General features: G+C 46.9%; 3 protein-coding genes across 7 annotated transcripts in view; 1 reads left to right on the forward strand and 2 right to left on the reverse strand.

The window, feature by feature from the left end:
- The window catches only part of ptpn22 (protein tyrosine phosphatase non-receptor type 22), a 34,219-nt gene extending 26,588 nt beyond the window's left edge, over positions 1-7,631 (forward strand). Inside the window, exons 14-28 of one of the 3 annotated variants that reach the window (XM_076277239.1) lie at positions 245-373; positions 1,188-1,259; positions 1,522-1,646; positions 1,788-1,815; positions 2,948-3,004; positions 3,205-3,276; positions 3,473-3,526; positions 3,736-3,807; positions 4,355-4,803; positions 4,921-4,948; positions 5,105-5,155; positions 5,291-5,400; positions 5,749-5,779; positions 5,907-6,008; positions 6,172-7,631. In XM_076277239.1, the coding sequence (XP_076133354.1) occupies positions 245-373; positions 1,188-1,259; positions 1,522-1,646; positions 1,788-1,815; positions 2,948-3,004; positions 3,205-3,276; positions 3,473-3,526; positions 3,736-3,807; positions 4,355-4,803; positions 4,921-4,948; positions 5,105-5,155; positions 5,291-5,400; positions 5,749-5,779; positions 5,907-6,008; positions 6,172-6,233 (1,442 nt within the window). In that variant the 3' untranslated portion in view covers positions 6,234-7,631. The remainder of the gene's footprint in view (positions 1-244; positions 374-1,187; positions 1,260-1,521; positions 1,647-1,787; positions 1,816-2,947; positions 3,005-3,204; positions 3,277-3,472; positions 3,527-3,735; positions 3,808-4,354; positions 4,804-4,920; positions 4,949-5,104; positions 5,156-5,290; positions 5,401-5,748; positions 5,780-5,906; positions 6,009-6,171) is intronic. The other 2 variants (XM_076277241.1, XM_076277242.1) reach the window with 2 other exon arrangements.
- Positions 7,632-7,805: 174 nt separating this feature from the next.
- rsbn1 (round spermatid basic protein 1) lies at positions 7,806-15,221 on the reverse strand. Of its 2 annotated transcripts, none has more exons than XM_076277244.1 (7): positions 14,512-15,221; positions 13,091-13,704; positions 12,118-12,255; positions 11,454-11,596; positions 11,168-11,335; positions 10,710-10,818; positions 7,806-10,486 (listed from the first exon to the last, which is right to left on the reverse strand). In XM_076277244.1, exons 1-7 carry the CDS (start codon positions 15,089-15,091, stop codon positions 10,148-10,150), a joined length of 2,091 nt encoding a protein of 696 aa, XP_076133359.1. In that variant the 5' UTR covers positions 15,092-15,221; the 3' UTR covers positions 7,806-10,147. The 2 variants fall into 2 exon arrangements, with proteins under 2 accessions (XP_076133359.1, XP_076133358.1); XM_076277243.1 differs by having other exon boundaries at positions 13,091-13,707.
- A 326-nt stretch (positions 15,222-15,547) lies between these two features.
- magi3a (membrane associated guanylate kinase, WW and PDZ domain containing 3a) overlaps positions 15,548-19,588 on the reverse strand; it is a 52,255-nt gene continuing 48,214 nt past the window's right edge. For both annotated transcript variants that reach the window (XM_076277238.1, XM_076277237.1), the window contains exon 21: positions 15,548-18,615. In XM_076277238.1, the coding sequence (XP_076133353.1) occupies positions 17,774-18,615 (842 nt within the window). In that variant the 3' untranslated portion in view covers positions 15,548-17,773. The remainder of the gene's footprint in view (positions 18,616-19,588) is intronic.

A 19,588-nucleotide genomic window follows, 5' to 3' on the forward strand; every position in this document is an offset into this window, starting at 1 on the left:
AAGACTAGACATACAGACTCAAAGAGACACACATATAGAAAACATGCACAGATTGATACAGTGTTATGCAGAAGAGAAAGAATATACATACTGTATAAAAGCAAACAAAAGAACAAACGCTCTCACACACACACACACACTTTTAGCACCTGCCTCAAGCTCATTTCATTTCCTTATTATTTGCTTGTGTCTTTGTGTGTGTGTGCCTGTGTGTGTGTATGTATGTGTGTGTGTGTGTGTGTAGCTGCTGTGGTAGCCTCTGCTTCTGATGATGAGGAGCCTCCGGGTCTGCCTGAACGCACACCTGAGTCCTTCATACTGGACCCTAATGCAGAGGCCCAGTTTCCCAAGGCCCCCACACCCACAGATACTGGTATGTACAAACACAGATACAAGTATAATACAATTTACTCTCTCACACACACACACACAAACACAAGCATACACACACAAACACACACACAGGCACACACACACATATGCACACACACACACACACATGCACACGCACGCACACATGCAGGCCTGCATCATCTTTGCCCTGGTGGCCTGGAACAACCTCAGGTACATATAAGGCATGTTTGTTCACACACTAACTTACTAATAACACAACCTCAGTTACATTCACACTTAAGGCATGTTTGTTCACACACTAACTTACTAATAACACAAGCTCATCATAAACCTGCTCTGCCACTTGGTTATGTACACAAGTATGTGTCACACACACACACACACAGACTCATGTACACATGCACACACACACGTACGCACACACACGTACGCACGTACGCACACACAAACACACACACACACACACACACACACACAAACACACACACACACACACACACATTAATGCGTAGTTACTTAGGATGAAACCATTATCCCTCTCAATGACGCCATTAAACATGAAAAGAGTCATCAGAACAAGAGACAGGACACCATCTCAGGATTCAAATATCCAAAGAAAAAAAAGGTGCAATTGCAAAATACTATGTACAATGGAAAAGACCTCGTCCTGTCTAAACTGACTCACACCATTACTCATTTGCAGCATCCTCTTTTGTGACCAGGAATAAGGCCTATGGTCGTCATTACAGAAATGAAACAGAATTGAGCTGAGTGGAAGTGAGGTTGGCGGTAGCACATGTAACTGGTGTTTTCTTCTCGCTGCTTGTGTGCAGGAGGGCCTCCGTCCCCAGCGCCCCCCCTCCCAGAGCGCACCCCAGAGTCCTTCCAGCTGCTCTCCCCTGATGGTACCGCACACACATACACACTCATCCCATCCTGTAAACAGTCGCAACACACACACACACACACACACACACAGACATAAGCACACATGCACACAGTTTTGTAATATTTACTCGAAAACACACATTTAAAAAAACTCAGGCGCACTCACACATTGTACAAAAAAGGCTCTAAAATGTATTCATGTTTACTTGAGTGTAATGTGATTACAGTTACATTTTTCCTTGGATAAATAGCCCTGTGTGTGTCTCTGTAACCATACAGAGTTGGCAATGATCATGAACCAGGTAAAGCTCACAGACTCTGTGGGCAAGGTTGGCCAGTCTTCCGAGTGGTCTGGAAACACGAAGACCTCACCTGCTGTCAAAAGATCATGGTCCAGAAGCAAGGTGTGTGTCTGTGTCTGTGTGTGTGTGTATACTGTATGTGTGTGTGTGTGTGTGTGTGTGTGTGTGTGTGTGTGTGTGTATGTCATCACATCTAGTTCTTGACCTACTGAAAATAATATGATTGCGCCTCCTGTCTTTCAGAGCTTAAAGGTCCGAATGTCTCTACCAGGTAAGAAAATCAGACACACTGTAGACACAAACACACCTGTCTCGTCCAACAGTTGAGGGTATTTCTCTATCGAGAGTCGGGTGATTTTTAAGGATGCAGACATGGACACTCTGTACGGGTGGCTGGACATGTGGATTCACACACAGAGTACAGGTTCAGGCTAAACTCACAGCGGGATGATACTGGTTTTGTCTTAACCCTTATTTGGTCCTAACCCTGGTTTGGTCCTAAGGGCTGTTTCAGACCGGGTGCGTGGCGTGAATGTGGCGTGTCTGTTGCGTGTCAGTAGCGCGGCGGTTGCGTGTCAGTTGCGTGGTGGTTGCGTGGCGGGTGCGTGGCGTGAACGTGGTGTGTCTGTTGCATGTCAGTTGCGTGGCGGTTGCGTGTCTGTTGCGTGTCAGTTGCGTGGCGGTTGCGTGGCGGTTGCGAGGCATTTTCTATGTCTGCACCAGCAGCGTGTCTGACACTGCGCTGCGGCGGCTTCTCTGCCTATTAAAGCATCTCTTCAATTTCTTTCTTCACTGTTTTAAATGGAAACGCTTCCAACACACTTGCGTGTCGAATGAAAAACAGGCATCGGTTCTATTCCCAGCATGCACATGTTTTTGGCGCGGCTCGAGCTGTGCCTGAGATGTGCGTGTCACGCAGACGGTGTGTAAGCTCTAACCTGTTAAAGCAACACCAGGGTTTTTTGTACCTTAAAATTTTTTTTCCAAAATAGTTTCAGTGGTTCATCAATTCGTAACAGGGTGAAAGGCACTTCTGCATTCGCTTCGCGACCCTCCATCGGCTATAACCGCACTATGCAAGTTTGCCAGATCGGGTAGCGGATCTGTAGTTTGATGGAATGAGACATAAGAAACTGCACATTTGACTTGCTTCTGATGTCACAATACATCATACTTTCATAAAATCGTGCAACATATTCTACCTTGTCTGTGGACATCGTTATTTTCAAAGCTGGTGCTAGATAAACAAATAGCGTGCGTGCGACAGAGAGAAAGTGCTTTGGTGTTGCTTTAACATGGGAGCCCAAATAAAAACGGACACGCCACACAGCTGACATGCTCACGCCACGCACCCGGTCTGAAACAGCCCTAATACTGGTTTGGTCCTGATCCTGTGTTCACAGCTCCACCTTCTGTTCCGTTGTCCGCTCCCATTGCCAGCCCTACCTACAAACTTCAAGGTGAAAGACTACACACATGCACATACATGCGCGCACACACACACACACACACCCACACACAGACACACACACACACACACACACACACACACACACACACACACACACACACACACACACACACACACACACACAGACACACACCCACTGTGGCCTGTGGAAGCAGCAGGAATCTGATTGGCTGATCTCTGTTTTTACAGAATCACCCAAAAGCCTCACTCCCCCCTTGCCAGAAAGGACACCTGAGTCTTTTATTGTGCCCACAGATGATGGTAGAGTACACACACACACACACACACACACAAACATCATGGGTACAAACACAGTGACACCCAGGTGACTCACTAACATACATTTCCTGTAATGGCACAAGTTACTTACTAGGAACATACTGTACAGACAGCAGCTTACTCAACAGGTTACTCATTCACACACAAACACACACTTACTTGATTATTTTGCCTCCAGAGGTATCAAGGCTAACCAACACATTATTGGTCGTCCAACCCAGCAATACACCAGGTGAGTCATTACTCTAATAACCATCTGCATGTTTCTAGCCCAGTCTGAGTATAAACTATTTTAATATGTATAAACAGTAACTATGTGTTTTGTATACTAGTGTGTTCAGGATAGCTGGCCATGTGTTGGACGTACTGTATTCTTCGATTTGGATTGGATTGCTATTATTGTCCTTACTCGGTAATTTGACCTCTTCTTACCGTCTGCAGGCAGCCCCCCGTCTCCAGCCCCCCCCCTCCCTGAGCGGACTGCAGAGTCCTTCGAGCTGCCCTGGGCCGATGGTACGACGCTAAAGCATGTCACCTGCAAACCCCAAATCACATCGCTGCTAGTCATACTGTACACTTGTACACCCACTGGCCACGGAAACATATGGTCAGGAAGTCACTCACACTCACACATGATGGAGGCTGCCGTGCACATAGTACATAGTTTCACATAAACACTCAAAGATCAAAATGACACTTAGTACACCCACACATACACACACTCAAATCATAGAAGCTGCCACATTAATATGCCCCATGTACCTCAGATCACTAAGACATTAAGTACACCCACACACACACACACACACACACACACACACACACTATGATCACATAACATTACGCTACATGTCCCTCAGATGTTAGTCATGGTAATTAGTTCAGTGTTCACACTTCTCAACACAAAGACACACTGGAATCCCACAGCTTATAAAAAAGCAATACTCTCTCTCTCTCCCTCTCTCTCTTTCTTTCTTTCTTTCTCTCTCTCTCTCTCTCTCACCCCATCTCTTTCTCTCCCTCTTTCTCTCTGTCTTTCTCTTTCCCTTTGTCTTCCAAGCAGCTCTCTCAGTGCCAGGCTTAATGAGCACCAGTCTGCCTGAGCACAATCGGCGGTCTATGCTGTGCCTCCGTGAGGTCCGTGGGGATGGTCAGCGGGCTACGCGCTGCACCAGCGCTATCTTCCTGCCCGACAACAGGAGCCTGTCTCTGCCGCGCAACAGCGCCCCCTGGCCCACCGGCAGTCCACAGCTCACTCTGTCTGTGGCTACCGCCCCCTGCTGTAAGCCTGGAGAAGTGCAGCAGCAGCAGTGTTCTGCCCAGTGCAACAGCAGCAGCATAAACGTCAGCGCCAACCCCCTGGCTGACGCACAGCAGCCAGCAGTGCTCTCTGGCTCCCCCCTCAGGGTGACAGAGTCATTGTCGCCTCAGCAGCGCGTGGGATGCTCGTCTGAATGGGCCGGGCCCTCTCAATCCAAAGCGCAAGATCCTTTCATGAACAGAAGCAAGGTAATGAATGGAGACAGTTGAGGACACAATTTTACACCTGAGATTTTCACATTATTAACTATTAACTGTTATTAACCGAAACCATGCCGTCTCTTATTTGTTTTTTTTCTCCTGAAGAGTGTTAAGGTGAAGAGTTCAAAACCAGGTGAGACCCCCCCCCCACACACACACACACACACATACACACACACAAAAGACACCGAATGTCGTATCTTTAGTGTGTCCAAGAGAAAGAGAGGAGGACAGAGACAACTAGAGACCCTTGGTATTCATGTCCACTTCATGTCCATTTCTTTTTCAGCCCCGTTGTCAGTTATTGCGCCTGATGTGGCCATATCACTAGAGGCAGAAGGTAACGATGATAACGTATCTTCTGTCTCTAACTGCCATCTCTCATCACACTGCACCATACCTGCCCTCCCATACCAACACAATGGGATACAGCAGTTTGTAGCTGTGCATGTAACTGCATGTGCTTGTTATACAGGAGCCCCCGCTATGGGAGGCTCGGCCAGAGCTCCGACTCAGCAGGGTGCTGCAGCCCCAGAGAATGCTGGGACGGAAGAAGGTTCCAGAAAGGCCATGACCAGGAAGAAGGTTTGTAGCCTACTGTGCACAGATTTGTCCTGTTCCAGTGAAATTTAAGAGTCACATTGCAATAGGAACATTAAGAGTTTTTGCTCTACCTCTTTCAGTTCCCATGCAGGTTGTCGTCATCAGCTTTATTCATCCTTTTACATATCCAGTAATGTTCAAAGTCTTAATATTAATGACTCTTATCCATGTTAATGACAAGAATTTGCACAGTTATACTTGGCCCTTTCATATATTGAGGGTTTTATATTTATAGGATGTGCAGAGGTCTGATTCTATTTTTCAGTGCACCATAATAACAAGAATTCATGTGTCTAATGTGTGATATCTTTGGCTTTTTATTATCTGCAGAGCTGGAAGAGGTTCATTTCCAAAAATAAAGGTAAGTGTCAGTCATATCATTTATAACTGTCAGTTGCATTTCCAACATCCAGCCCTAAATACTAGCTAGAACCACAATTTTGTCAAGAGATTTTGTCTGACCCCTTATTGGCTCTGTTTCCCTCTAGAGAAATCAGCCCCCCCTCCAGCTCAACTCCCCCCTCCGGCTCAACTCCCGCCTCCAGCTCAACTCCCCCCTCCATACTCAGCCATCGCAGGGCTCAGATTGGGTGAGTTCACCAAGAGGCTCTGTATATGAGTGTATGTATGGCAGGATTTGTGTGTTGTGTGTGTGTGTGTTGTGTTGCTCTGTGTTTGTGTGGTGTGTGTGTTTTGTGTCTGTTTGTGTTGTGTGTATGTTGGTGACTCTAATTACGTGTCTGGTCTCTCTAGTGTTTGGGAATCGTCTCAGGAAGCCCAAAGGCCCGCGGACCCGCCCGGAGTCCTGGGTGTAGGAGGGGCTGAATGGGTGAGCAGGAGGCAGATGAAGATGACGAAGATGAAGACGAAGAAGAGGGAAACATGACCCCTGGCTCTCCTCCATCAGGCCCGATGGGGTATACCACGAAGCAAGGCTTACCCAGGTAACTTCGGGAGATACCACTGATCTCAAAACAATACTGTACATGCAGTGTAGCGTAATCCCACTCCCGAAGTGACCGGGGTAAGCCAGTAACCTTGTTTCGTTGTACGGCCTTCTGGAGTTCTCGTTCTGATGCTGCTGCTGCTCCCGGTCCCCTTCTCTACCTGACCTTTCCACTTCCGTCCACTCAACCCAGGAGCCTCAGGGCAGGTTGGCCTAGACTCCGACCAGAGATGCAAGACTGGAGAGCACATCTGTTGGTACTGGTGTTGCACTGAAGCTCCAGTAGGCTATGCTCCAGTCAGTGCCAGCCAAGCTGGTATAGGAGCCATGCTAGTCCAAAATGAATAGGTAATTGTGCATCAAATGGATGTTTGTTGAAGATATAGTCCAGACTCGTTGGTACTTTGTTAACGGTGTACATGTTTTCAGACATGTCAAAAATTGTAGTGTTTGACAAAGAATTAGCTCTGACTCTTGTACTTTGTTATGGTGAACACGTTATTGCTTTAAGCTGATGACAAACGAGCATTTTGTGCACTTTTTCTTGTTTGAGTACTGTCCCACTTCATCTCCCTAACCCTACCAGAAACTTTTCTTTAACTGTTTATGTTCATTTTTTCCCCCTCACTGAAATGGGATCAATATGTAGGCATCAGATGGTATACAAACTATTGAAATGAGTCCGTATTAGTGCGGGCATTCTTTTTTGGGGTTCAGTTGAATGTGGGTGCGATGTGAGATTTCAAACGGATGTAAACTAGTGGATGGCTGGTGACCCGACGGCTGGTGACCCAGGTCAGCCCCCTACTTCAGCTCTGGCTGAATGAATGTCACAGGTGCACACCTTTACTTTTCCTTTCCTTATATGGTCACCAGCCTTCAGAAAACAAACAGCAGCACTATGAACAAAGGAGGGAATAGGCTTAATCTCAGGTATTCAATTGTGCAAATGCATTCCTGGAAATATCATGTAAGTTATATTTGGCATAAGAAGTGGATTACTTTTTGTTTGTTTTTGTGTGGAAGCAAACTGTAAGATAAATGTATGGTGTATGTGTCTAATTTCCCCAACTAGGACATGAACCTCCCCCAAGACTACACACAGTGGACAAATGTACTTTCTGACCACTTCTCCTTTAGTCATTTCATACTATGAGAAAAAGATAACTGTCTCTAGGATGGTATTTTATTATTAGACCAAAAGCAGAAGATGCCCAAAGGGAACCCTAAACAATAAAAAACTCCCACCACAGTTTTTCACTATTAAGTTGGGTTTGGGTTGTATTGAGATCTTTTGAGTTTCTACACGTAGATAAAAACACCACAGGCTTGGTGGTGACAGCACCTAGTGGTCACATACAGAAGAATAACGGAGGAGACTTGAATACAAACGTCAATGAGATCTTTAATTTTTGTTCACACACACACACACACACACACACACACACACACACACACACACACACACACACACAGAATGCCTCCACACTTCAGGCACACACTCTGCTAACACAAATAGTCCAATGGCAAGAACAACATTACAAAACAACTAAGTTAGCTGCCCAAGAAAGAGGGGACAAGGACTCTACTGTAGGTCTAAGTATTTTGTCCCCAGTCATCTATATGCACTGAAGTGAAATCCCCTATGGTAATAATTCCAACATCTTAGAGTTTACTCCACAGAGCAGTCGCAACCTAAAGCACATGGTCCAGTTGAAACTCCTTAAATCCAAAGATCAGACAATGTCACGTGAGCACACCTATGATTATTGCAAGTTCACAGACATGATCATATTGTGGAGGTACGTGAAGCTGCTGAGGGTTGATAGCCCACTTTACTCCCGACCACATCAGGAAAGGTCACAAGGTCACCGTTGGAAATTGTATTGCCAGTGCAGTGCTGACCTGTTGCTATGGGGTCAGATTTTGTGGGGACTTGGATTACAAGCTCAATTTGGATGAGCCACTGGGTAGACGGGTCTACTACGAAACAAGATTAGTGGTGTGTTTAGCTTATAGCCCGAGGTATGTTCATATTTGGCAAGCAGATACAAAAGTTCATGGTTATTGCCTTGTTGCTTGCCATTTTGTTTACAGTTCAAAACAAAAATATATATAATTTTCACACAAATGTTCAGATTTTGTGGATGTGAAATGTAGTTTGATTGGCTGTCGAACTCAAATATCAACAATATTTCACAGAATGGTGAGCTATACCTTTAGTGGTCTGATCTTATGTGTGTTAACAGTTTGATTTTACGTGGACTTGGTTGGTCTGACCTTTCGTGGATTCAAATTCCTGTTTTCAGTTTAGGGTGATTGGCATTAGTTGTTTGATGTTGTCTAAACTGGAGTGACTGGTCTGAAGCTTTATACACACACACACAAGGAGTCTGTCTTACTAGGAAACAGCCGCTAAAATTTACCACCAAAACTTTTTGATGAAATTCATGCATTGAGAGAAATCCTCACAAAAGAAATTGTATCTTACCATATTAAAACACACGTTATAACATTATAAAAATTATCATCATTATTATCAAAATCGCTTCTGATTTAGTTGATTGAATACATAAAAAAAATCATATGGGTATTATGATCATGAGAAAATATCTCTAAAATGGTCTTAATTTTTTTAGGTGAAAAAGAAACACTTCCTGTTAATGGACAATTCACAACCAAAACAACACAGATCTATTTTGGTGCTCCTCTTGTTCAGCTGGGGAAGTAAGCTGTAGAGATGCCAATTGACTAAGTTCAATACTCACACATCATAAGTACAGATGAGATGTACAATTTATATGTACTGCGCTATGCTTTGGATTAAGATGTCTGATAAATTAATTCTTGTTGGAAAAACACTTCAAGACATCGGATACCGCTGCTTAGATATACAGTAATGCCTGGATGTTTACAAATAAATATTATATATATATATATATATATATCTTTCTATATATAAATACACTCAAAATTGCACACTAGAAGCCACATGATGTGGTCAGAATGGGGGTTCAGCACCAACTCCCGGCCGCAGAGAGAAACAAACAACAAGAAGCAACCCCCCCCCCCCCCCCTCCACACACACACACACACACGATTCAGTCACTATATTTCCTTAAAAACCCATAGGACTCTGCCAAGTACAGAAGCAATACCACCAACACAAAAGCCATCACCCCAAGCCATAACTGTGCAGTGGCAGCAGATCTGGGTGTCGAGGACTCTTTTACTGTGCACTTTACCTCAGCTAACTCAGAAAGGAATAGCTCTGCTTTTATTGGTCTTTTCTAGCAGAAGAAAAGCATCAATGTTCCTCTGCCTCCTCCAGCTCAGGAGGACATTATTGGTGTCAGCTCTGGTTAAAACTTAAATCTACCGGTCAGACAAGCCATCTCCTCTCGTTCTCTATCATCAGGCAGCCAGGAAATGAGACATGAATGGTGCTGTCAGTGAAGGGATAGGCACTTCTCTGTGTAACCGAGTCCCATGATGCATTGCGTTCCTCAGATGCCATGTCAACGTCAAGCACCTCACCTCACTTCATCTCACCTCACCGACACAAGCTTCTAAAGTGACACACACTTTGGCTTGAGAGGAATCAAGACAGTGCTTCTGGGGGACAATTCAATGCAATGCAAATAAAAAAAATAAATAAAAAAAACTTAAAAATCTCACCATACTAGAAGTATTATACATCTAAGAGTTTAGTCTTTTAAGAGTTTCCCCCCCACACACCCCTATTGATTTTGGCGCATAGAGATGTTTTGGGATACGGGGAGGTCATTCTGAGGGTGAGAGCGAGTCTTTCGGCGCTGGATCCGAGTTCTCCTCAGCCAAGGCCTTCGACAGCATATCCAGATTGGCCTTCGGCTGTCGCGTGTGGTCGTCCTCCGAGTGTCCTGTCTGGCCAGTGTCGTTGCTGGCGGCGGGGGGCTCAGGCTGGTACTGCTTGAGGCGGATGTGCCACGCCAGGCTGCAGACAGCCGAGACAGTCTTGAACTGGTGGACGACGTTGCGCGGGATGAAGTAGATATCCTGGTGGCACAGCTGGGCACGCACGTAGCGGACACCCTCACGGCGCAGTTGGTTCAGCTTGGCGTCATCCACCCACTGCACACACTGTTGAGCGTGCAGCACATTTACTTAGATATCATAATGTCTCTTATCTCAAACACAGTGACACACACACACACACACACACAAATAGATACCGGATACAATGGAGTCCATTGAGGTCACTGTACATCGTCAGCCATTGGTTTGCAAATTGAAGGTAATGTTTCCATGCCATGCAGTTTCCTTAGGTACAGGTGCACTGAAGTGTTCTTATGACCACACTCACCTGCGACACGGGTGGCTCGTAGAGGTCAAGCTGCAGCATCTGCACCACCTCGTTGAAGTCCTCAGCCTGGAAGCACACCACGTCTTTGGTGACCCGGGGCTGTTCGCTCCTAGTGTACACAGAAGTGGATTAGATACATTTGTACTCTGTCTCTCTCTCACACACACACTCACTCACACGACACACACACACACACTTATGTTCCCCTTAACATCAAAGAGCGTGTAAATCATTTTTGCATCTTCTGTGTCTCTTGTGTAACGGCACCCAAAACTCAAACAAATCCCACACAAAACGCCCCCTATTGTTGTACCATTCTCAGAACTGCACAGCCTTGAGGACTCTGACGTCTGCACACACACAGACCCACAAGACCGAGGAATACCCCCCCCCCCCCCCAATACTCTCACACACACACACACACTTGTGCAATGCCCCGTACAGACACCAAGTCTTACCACTCTCCGAACTGCACAGCCTTGAGGACTCCGACTGCTGCTGTGCTCCTCCAGTCGAAACTCTGGCCAACGTGGTCGGCATGTGCTCGCGTGCGGTCCTCAAACAACACCTCCCGCCGCTCACACGCCCGACGCACGTACTGCAGCGCCCGCAACTCGCTCACAGACCTACACACACACACACACACACGTGTATGACGTACCAGTATGCGTAAATTAATGACTTTTCAGTTTGTGTGTGTGTGTGTGTGTGTGTGTATGTGTGTGTGTGTGTGTTTGTATGTACCTGCGTTGCTTGAAGGGTGACTTGGGCACGTCCGCTGTGGGCACCATTTGCTCCCCGGGCCGCACCCACATGATGGGACCGTCATCACTCTGAGACCTGCAGTCCAGCTTCAGACTGGACAGACTACCCCAGGGCAAAGTCATCTGTGCACACACACACAATTTTTAACATCAGCGCTGAACCGCTATAGAAGTCGATGGTGACCAGTCCTCTGCAGCTGAGCTTTCTGAGCTTCTAATAAAGTTCACCTTGACCTTGACCTTCAGATGACAAAAATAGCAATACAACTGAAAGAGTGACATTTTTCCGCCTTTCCAAATCATTATATCTCTGAGATCTCAAACTCTGTGGGGATATTGAGACTCCAGTTTACTTTCAAGCAACAACCCCCAGCCCCCTACCAGGAGTTGGAACCCCAAATTACAACAGAGTAGAATCAATAAAAAAACCGGAACCGGAACCAGGACTGGTTAAAAAAAAAAGGCATTTTTTTTTTTTGCAATATTGACAATATTGACACACTTGTTAATAAAACTTCCACATTTTGAATGTTCAGTAAAGGCTTAGAACATAGACTATAAAGAATAAACATTTTTTTTTACTTTTTTTAATGCTTCGTAATCAACAACATTGATTCCAAAACAGCTTTTTAACTGGTAATCACCTTTAGGAAGGGGGACTCCTCCAGCATGTCCAGGAACTCTGGGAAATAATCACCCACTTCCTCGTCCACAGCACCCACCAGGCTGATTTGCCGCATGGCCCCCGAGCGGTAAGTACCTGAGCAGTACGTCCTGTTCACCTACTCACAGGCAAGCGCATAGACACACACACACACACACAGAGGAAGAGAACATTCACATAACTGCTTAGTGCTTATAGGCTACTAAACATCACAGACTGCAGTGCAAACATGAATATGAATAATGTGTTGTTATCGCAAAACATCACTCAACATCAATCCAATCCAGTACTACACACACACACACACACACACACACACACACACACACACACACACACACACACACACACACACACACACACACACACACACACACACACACACACACACACACACACACACACACACACACACACACACACACACACACACACACACACACACACACACACACACACACACACACACACAGGAAGCTGAGCCTCCTGATACTCTTGGGCCATGCAGCAGCCTACAGACACACACAGTTTGTTTGGCCAGATAAAAACTGTTTGGTTGCCTGGCAACAACCACAGTTGGGACAACATAAACACAGATGTGCATACACTTTGGAATAACGTTAGCAAAACAAGAAACAGCACTAAATGTTTTGATGCTTAGAAGACTACCTGCCCCAACCCCCCACTCCCCTTCCATACCCACACACACACAGATGGATGACTCTTTCTCGGTGGGATTTCAGTCACACACCTCTTGTCCCAAATTCCGCACACACACCCGACATTTGTCCACAAACGTACACACTTATACTCCCATGGATATTAGGCTATGAATAGGAAAAACAACCCACACACTCAAACACTCAAACACTCAAACACTCAAACACACACACACACACACACACACACACACACACACACACACACACACACACACACACACACACACACACCTGTGAGTGGAAGTGAGCGATGGTGATGGTCTCAATGTCCTTCTTGCCCATGATCTCCATCTTGACGGGTGTGTTGGGGAATTTGAAGGCAAAGTAATCCAGGAAGTCGGGCATGTAAGTGGCCGCCCCATGCACCACGGCCAGCGCGTAGCGGGCAGCACCAGTCCGCTCCGAGAAGGCCCGCTCCAGGAAGTCCTGGGCGAAGGCCTCCAGCTCATCGGGTTGCAGTCGGTCCAGCTCGTCGGCATAGGCGTGCAGGATACGCCCGCCACCATTGGGCTGCAGCTCTTCGTGCATGAGGCCAGTGAAGCGGGCACTGGGCAGCGCCATCAGCCGGATGGAGTGCTCCTGGTGGGACTGGAAGGGCTGAGGATGGGACTCGTGGTCGGGGTCAGGTTTGGGTTGGGCCTGGGGGTCGGTCTGTGTCGAGACACCCGTTTCCAGATCCGTCTGCACCTCCTTGTCGTGCATGCGGACACGTTTGCCGCCGCCACTACTGCCAGTGCCGCTGCTGCTGCTGCGCTCCTCCTCAGGGTGCTTCTTCTTCCTCCTCTTGCGCTTGAGCAGGTACTCCTCTTCCTCTTTCAGACGCACCTTGCCATTCTCATCTCGTGCTTCTGGGTCAGAAGAGAGAAGTCAAAGTCAGACAAACATACTTGAGTTTGGCACATCATGATTGTCAAATAAGCCTAGAGATGAGGACATTCCTGCAAGGTTAAAATGCTGCTTTTAAGAAAAAAGTTTATTATGAAGATTTTTTTTTTAAGTCTAATCAAAGCATGTCATGTTTAGGTAATCATGCAAATTTGGAGGGTATTGTGTCAAGTCTGTAACTAAATTCTTCTGAAGGGACACTGGCACCTGTTTGTACATTAAAGTGGTAAGACTAAGGCTAAAAGGTCACGAAGAAAGGGTAAAGGTGAATGTTAAATGACAGCAATACTCAGTATTGTAAGTGCAACACAAGCCCAATTATAAATGCAAAAAAAATTAAGTTCTTTAGAAGAAAGATATAACAAAAGCAAACTATATGGTTAGATATTATAACAGTAATATCGCTCATACAGCATAGCCTACCCACCTGCAATATTTCACAGCTCACGCACCACTCAAGATGCTTTGACTCTATTCGCCATAATATCAACAGCACACTAACGGGACTAACGTAAGTCAGACTCATTCATGATGAGTTAGGCTAGTTAAATAGACAACACTGTGGCCAACTAACGGTTGTTGTATTATTTTAGTATTGTTTTCATATTTCATATTTTTCCCGTTTGTCATGGGAACTCATGCATGTTTCCTGACCTGATGAAGTTTAATAGTGTCACTGTTAAGGACGCGCATACCAGCCAGCAATTTGGAATGTGAAACGAAAGCAGAAAATATCTGAAGGGAAGATTATTGAAAAAAAAAAATACCTTTCTTTTTCTTTTTGCACATTTCAATCTTCATGTTCCCATCAGTATTTTCGTTCTTAGGTTTAACTTTGATTTGGCTTTCGCTTTGTTTTTCTTTGTTGCTGGTGAGACTCTTGGCCTTGGCTACTTTAAGGGGCGTAAAAGTGAAGAGCGGCGGGGAAGGCAGGACCGTGGGCGCGGGCGGCTTCTGGAGTTTGGTCGGCGTAATCTTCGGCCAAACCATCGCTCCATCTCTCTGTATTCCGTGGTGATGATGGTGATGGTTGTCATTGTTGTGGTGGTGTTGTCGGTGCTGGACGGGCACTTGTTCCTTGATGAAGGTGCGCGGTTGAGTGTGGGTCTGCCGTTGCAGCTGTGGTTGTGTATCCGGGTGTTGTAGCCGCGACAATCCATGCTGCTGATGATTGTAATGATGAAGCTTCGCCTTTTTTACCTCCTTTTCGGATCTCTGGTGTTTGTCATCAGATGGAGAATATTCTCTTTTTTTCTTCTTCTTTTTCTTGTCTTTGCCCTGCCTTTCCAAGCTTTCCTTTATCTTATTTTCTACTTTCACGCGAACCAAGTCTACCTGCGTGGCCATTTTGCACGTAAATTTAAATGGCTTGAAAATGTTCCGTAAGGGTATCTATTGGTACTTGTAGTCCTTGTTGTACGTACCATAATAGGCCAATTGTATGCGTTTTCTTTCATAGAGTCCTGAAGTGCGCAAACGTAGTACGCATGGTGTCTGGGTGATGTAGTTTTAAGTGTCTGGCCCTTATGTGGTGCGTGCGTTACTGCACGCACTCATGTTCTCTGACTGACGTCAGCAATGGAATGGCCAGGCCGCTCTCCGCGAGAGGGCGCGATTCCACATCCAGCATGCGCTCAAGAAGACGCAAAATATATGGGATCTCCCAAATTCTGCTTTTATTTCGGTTAACCCCATGAGTTATGCTTGCTAGATGACTCTAAACAATGTCAGTTTGATAACAGAACCATACATAACAGCAACTACTGATTCCACGTTGTGTACAAATAATTGCATGAAACAGGATTTTTTTTCTAAAACTTTATTTATTTCAGCATGATGTCATGGACACTAGTTTACACATCAGTATATCACTCTCACTAAAGTAGATAAATCATCTTCCTTATAATTTACAAAAATAATGGAGCGAGTTATGTACACATTAGCCTATAGTCTTTTACTGAGTGAAGGCCAGTATTCATACAGGTGCTGTACACTTCAATGAACATTTACAACCACCGCGTCATGTAGAGACGGAGAGGCAGGTTTATCCGTCAAAGCGATGCAAGGCCACAGTATAAACACACACCCACACACACGCCTACCATGAGACGGCACTGAAAATACACTGCAGCAACACAACAGGATGAGTAGGCAGGCTGCACTGTAAAGTCACAGGAATAATCGAGTCAAGAGTTCACCGGACTGAATATACAATGTAGACAGCGAGTAGCCTTCGTCTTGGTAGCCTATGTAAGAAAAATAGCTTCAGGTTCCCGTGTAATTTCTGTCCGTTTCTCCCCTAATGAGCGGGAACCATTGCGCAACCTTTGGTACTGTTATAAACCTAGAGGGAATGTCTAATTCCAGTGATATAAGTTGCCCCCTTAACTTGAGGCACGCCTCTCCTCTCAGGAACCATCGTTTGTCAAATTGACATGCAGTATTACTGCTGAGCAGCAGAGGGCAGCCAAGGGGCTTGGGTGTACTGTAGATATGTGATTGTTGCTCCAACAAGGGAGAGACACTTCTTGGGAATGGTTATTATGCTAGCATATTATTCAGACATGTTGAAAATACTGTAGAATTTTGATAGCTGGCATAGAGCATGATGAACATCATGAACACCTGTCATGTCAGGTCAGTTATGCTATACACTGTATCAGTGTTGTGTTGCTTGTTTGAAGGAGAAACCTGAAGCTGCATTCACATGCATAACCCATGAGGAACGCCCGTCCCTCACCAACATGCCCCTCCAAAGCGCACTCCAGACATGTGGTTACAGGCAACTTCAGACATGACTAACACGTGACTGAATAAATTGCGAATCAATTTCACAGCATCCTATATTCGAAACTAATGCTGGCTAAAGACTAAAAGCAAATGTGCAATACACCTAAACATGCACAATTAAAAATCATGAAGCACATGCGCGCACACACACACACACACACACACACACACACACACACACACACACACACAAACCTGACTGGATTAAACAGAAAAAAATAATCTCAAAACATGACAAACCCTTTCCACCGACCCCATGATTGATGCAACCACACTTTTATTTTGACAGTCAATTCCTTGTGTCAACGTCCAGAGAACACGTAAAGTCCCCTTCCCCACCCACAGTGGTACAAATATAGTCAACATACAAATAAAGCTACACTCCTCTGGTCAGTCAGACCTGCAAGCCAGTGGAACACGTTGGGTGTGCAGCCCCAGAGGCCAGCACTCGGAGTAAACCTGAAGGAAGGAAGAGGCTCTGGTCGGAGCTCCAGGGCATTTAAAGCATTGTGTGTCATGGCTCAGTAGGCTATGGACAGGAATATAGATTTATATATATATATATATATATATATATATATATATAGAGAGAGAGAGAGATAGAGAGAGAGAGAGAGAAAGAGATAGGGAGATAGAGCGATATATTACATTTGTTATATTACCTCCATAAATTACACATTTCTTTCATAAACACACACGTAAGTAAACAATAATGCTTGAGCACAAGTGTCTGGTCTTCAGAGATAGTTAGGTTGGCGTCAGCCTGGAGGAGTCTGGAGACTGTCTCCGGAGCTGAAGCGGAGAAGTGGTCTATATGTGGTAGGTCATGGGGGTTTGGGCACCTCTGGTTGGGAGCCGAGGAAAGACAGTCCTGGTTGTGAGTAACAGACCCGCACCACAGTGAGAGCCCAACTTCCTTCATTTGTCAGGACTGGGGTGAGCCGTTCGCCAGAGTCCCGAGAGAAGAGTTAGTGTTTTAGTTTTTTCCTTCCCAGAAAGAGAGAGTCATAAGGAGAGCAGTACAAGTGTCCTTCTGGTGTGAGTGTGGGTTTGGCACAAGAAATCCTTCATGTGGGTGGCAGTGTCAAGCCCAGGCCCGGCCGAACCGCAACGTCCTGATCGGCTGGACATTCAAATCTAGGGGGGGCGGACACAGCCTAGAGGTCCAACTGACTGAGTGACCCCAGATCCTCCACTGCTCGAAGTCCACCTCTGTGGCAGCCTCTAAAGGGTCGCGCTCTAGAGTCCGTCTACCTGGGACTGGATCCTGGAGGAGCTGGGTACCTTCCAGGGCCCAGGGGTGATCGGGGCTTTCCTATCCCGGCCCGAGGGATCCGTGGCAAGGCTACTGTTGGAGCCCCTGGCCTCTCTCCGGCTCTCCTCGGTCTCCGCTCCTGCTCTGGGCTTGCCGTCCCTACCCTCCCTTCCTTTGCCCTCCCTCTCTCTCCTCTCCCCGTCCCTTCCTCCCTCTCTCTCTCTCTCCCTCTCTCTGTTGGCCTCCCGGTCTCGGTGAGTCTTTCGGCCGAGCGTGCCGCCGCCGCCATCGGAGTCAAGGCCGGCCGGCTCCTTGTGTGTCTGCGTCTGGCCTGCCTTGTCCCTGCGGCGCCTCTCGCTGGTTCCCTTGGTGGCGTCCGTCGGCTGGACCTCACCGGTCTCTCGGTCGTGCCTGTGGTCGGGCTTCTCGTCTCCCCTGCGCCTCCTATCCCTCGCCACCTCCTCCGGCCTCTGCGCCTCCTGCTCCCGCCGAGAGGAGCTTTTCCGGGGGCTGGTGGAGCGCTGGGCCTGACCCCTCCGGTCCCCTGTCCCCCCCGGCACCGGTGCCGCGGCTACGGCACTGGAGCTGGACGTGGTCCGGTCTTTCTTGCGGGGGCTGCGCGAGCGCTCCCCACCTCGCCCGGAGCGCTCGGGGGAGACGCGGAGGCCGGACTCGGCGTTGGCGTTGACCGGGTGGTCGGGGTGCGTCGGCAGGGGATCGTCGGCGGTGGCGTGGGGGGAAGAGGCGGCGGCATGCTCATTGGGGTCACTGCTGGCTGGGTTGCGCTGGAGGTCAGAGGATGAGGGGGCCACGATCTCTCTCACACCTGCGGCACAAACACAAGCCTCAGTTACAACTGTCTGGCACCTGCCTCCATTTATTCACAATAGCCCTTACATGCCCTGGCTCACACTGACAACAGACCACAAGGGCCACCATTTGCATCAGGCGCCTGAGATAACATAAGGTAGCTTTGCAAACGTCATGCATATGGAAATTGCCTAAACCACAAATACACATGCAGAAAGGAAAGTTCTACACTTGTCCACATTTCATGCTTCCATGAGCGCCGGGAGACTAATTTCTCGCTTGAAGTGTGCAGGGAAAGTTCTCTTGCCTCTTTTGCTCGTTACACTCGACTGGGGTTGAATAAGGTGGTGTGGTTTGTAATGCCCCTCACAAATGAGGACACTACCAACCGACGTCTTTAACAGCAGAAGCAGCAGCAGCAGCAGCAGCAGCTTTTGAGAGGTCACAAGGCTCTTTGAAAAACACAGACAAGCCACTAGGGGGAACTCTACCCTACAAACTCACAGACGTACATATATAATTTAACCCCTTGGTCCTGTGTGAGGGGGTAAGGAGAGAAGGGTGCAAAGCAGAGGAGCACAGCACAGCAGAGAGGAGAGGAAAGGAGAGGAGAAGAGAAGAGAGGAGAAGAGAGGAGAAGAGAAGAGGAGTAGAGAGGAGAGTAGAGGAGAAGAGAAGAGTAGAGAGGTGAAGAGAGGAGATGAGAAGAGAAGAGGAGAGCAGAGGAGAAGAGAAGAGAGGAGTAGAGAGGAGAAGAGAAGAGAGGAGAGCAGAGGAGAAGAGAAGAGTAGAGGTGAAGAGAGGAGATGAGAAGAGAAGAACAGAGGAGAAGAAAGAATAGAGGAGAGGAAAGGAGAAGAGAGGAGAGCAGAAGAGAAGAGAGGAGAGCAGAAGAGAAGAGAGGAGAAAAGAGGAGCAGCGTGAAAGTTTACCGAGGTTAACAGGGACAGACCGAAAGAAGCAGTGAGGCCTTTAGTGCAGCTCTGGTT

The sequence above is a fragment of the Alosa pseudoharengus genome, unplaced genomic scaffold (genome assembly GCF_046254945.1).
Source record: "Alosa pseudoharengus isolate Yale_2024_CS ecotype anadromous, Long Island Sound unplaced genomic scaffold, YU_APseudo_1.1 YU_APseudo_1.1_scf_9, whole genome shotgun sequence".
NCBI classification, from domain to species: domain Eukaryota; kingdom Metazoa; phylum Chordata; class Actinopteri; order Clupeiformes; family Clupeidae; genus Alosa; species Alosa pseudoharengus.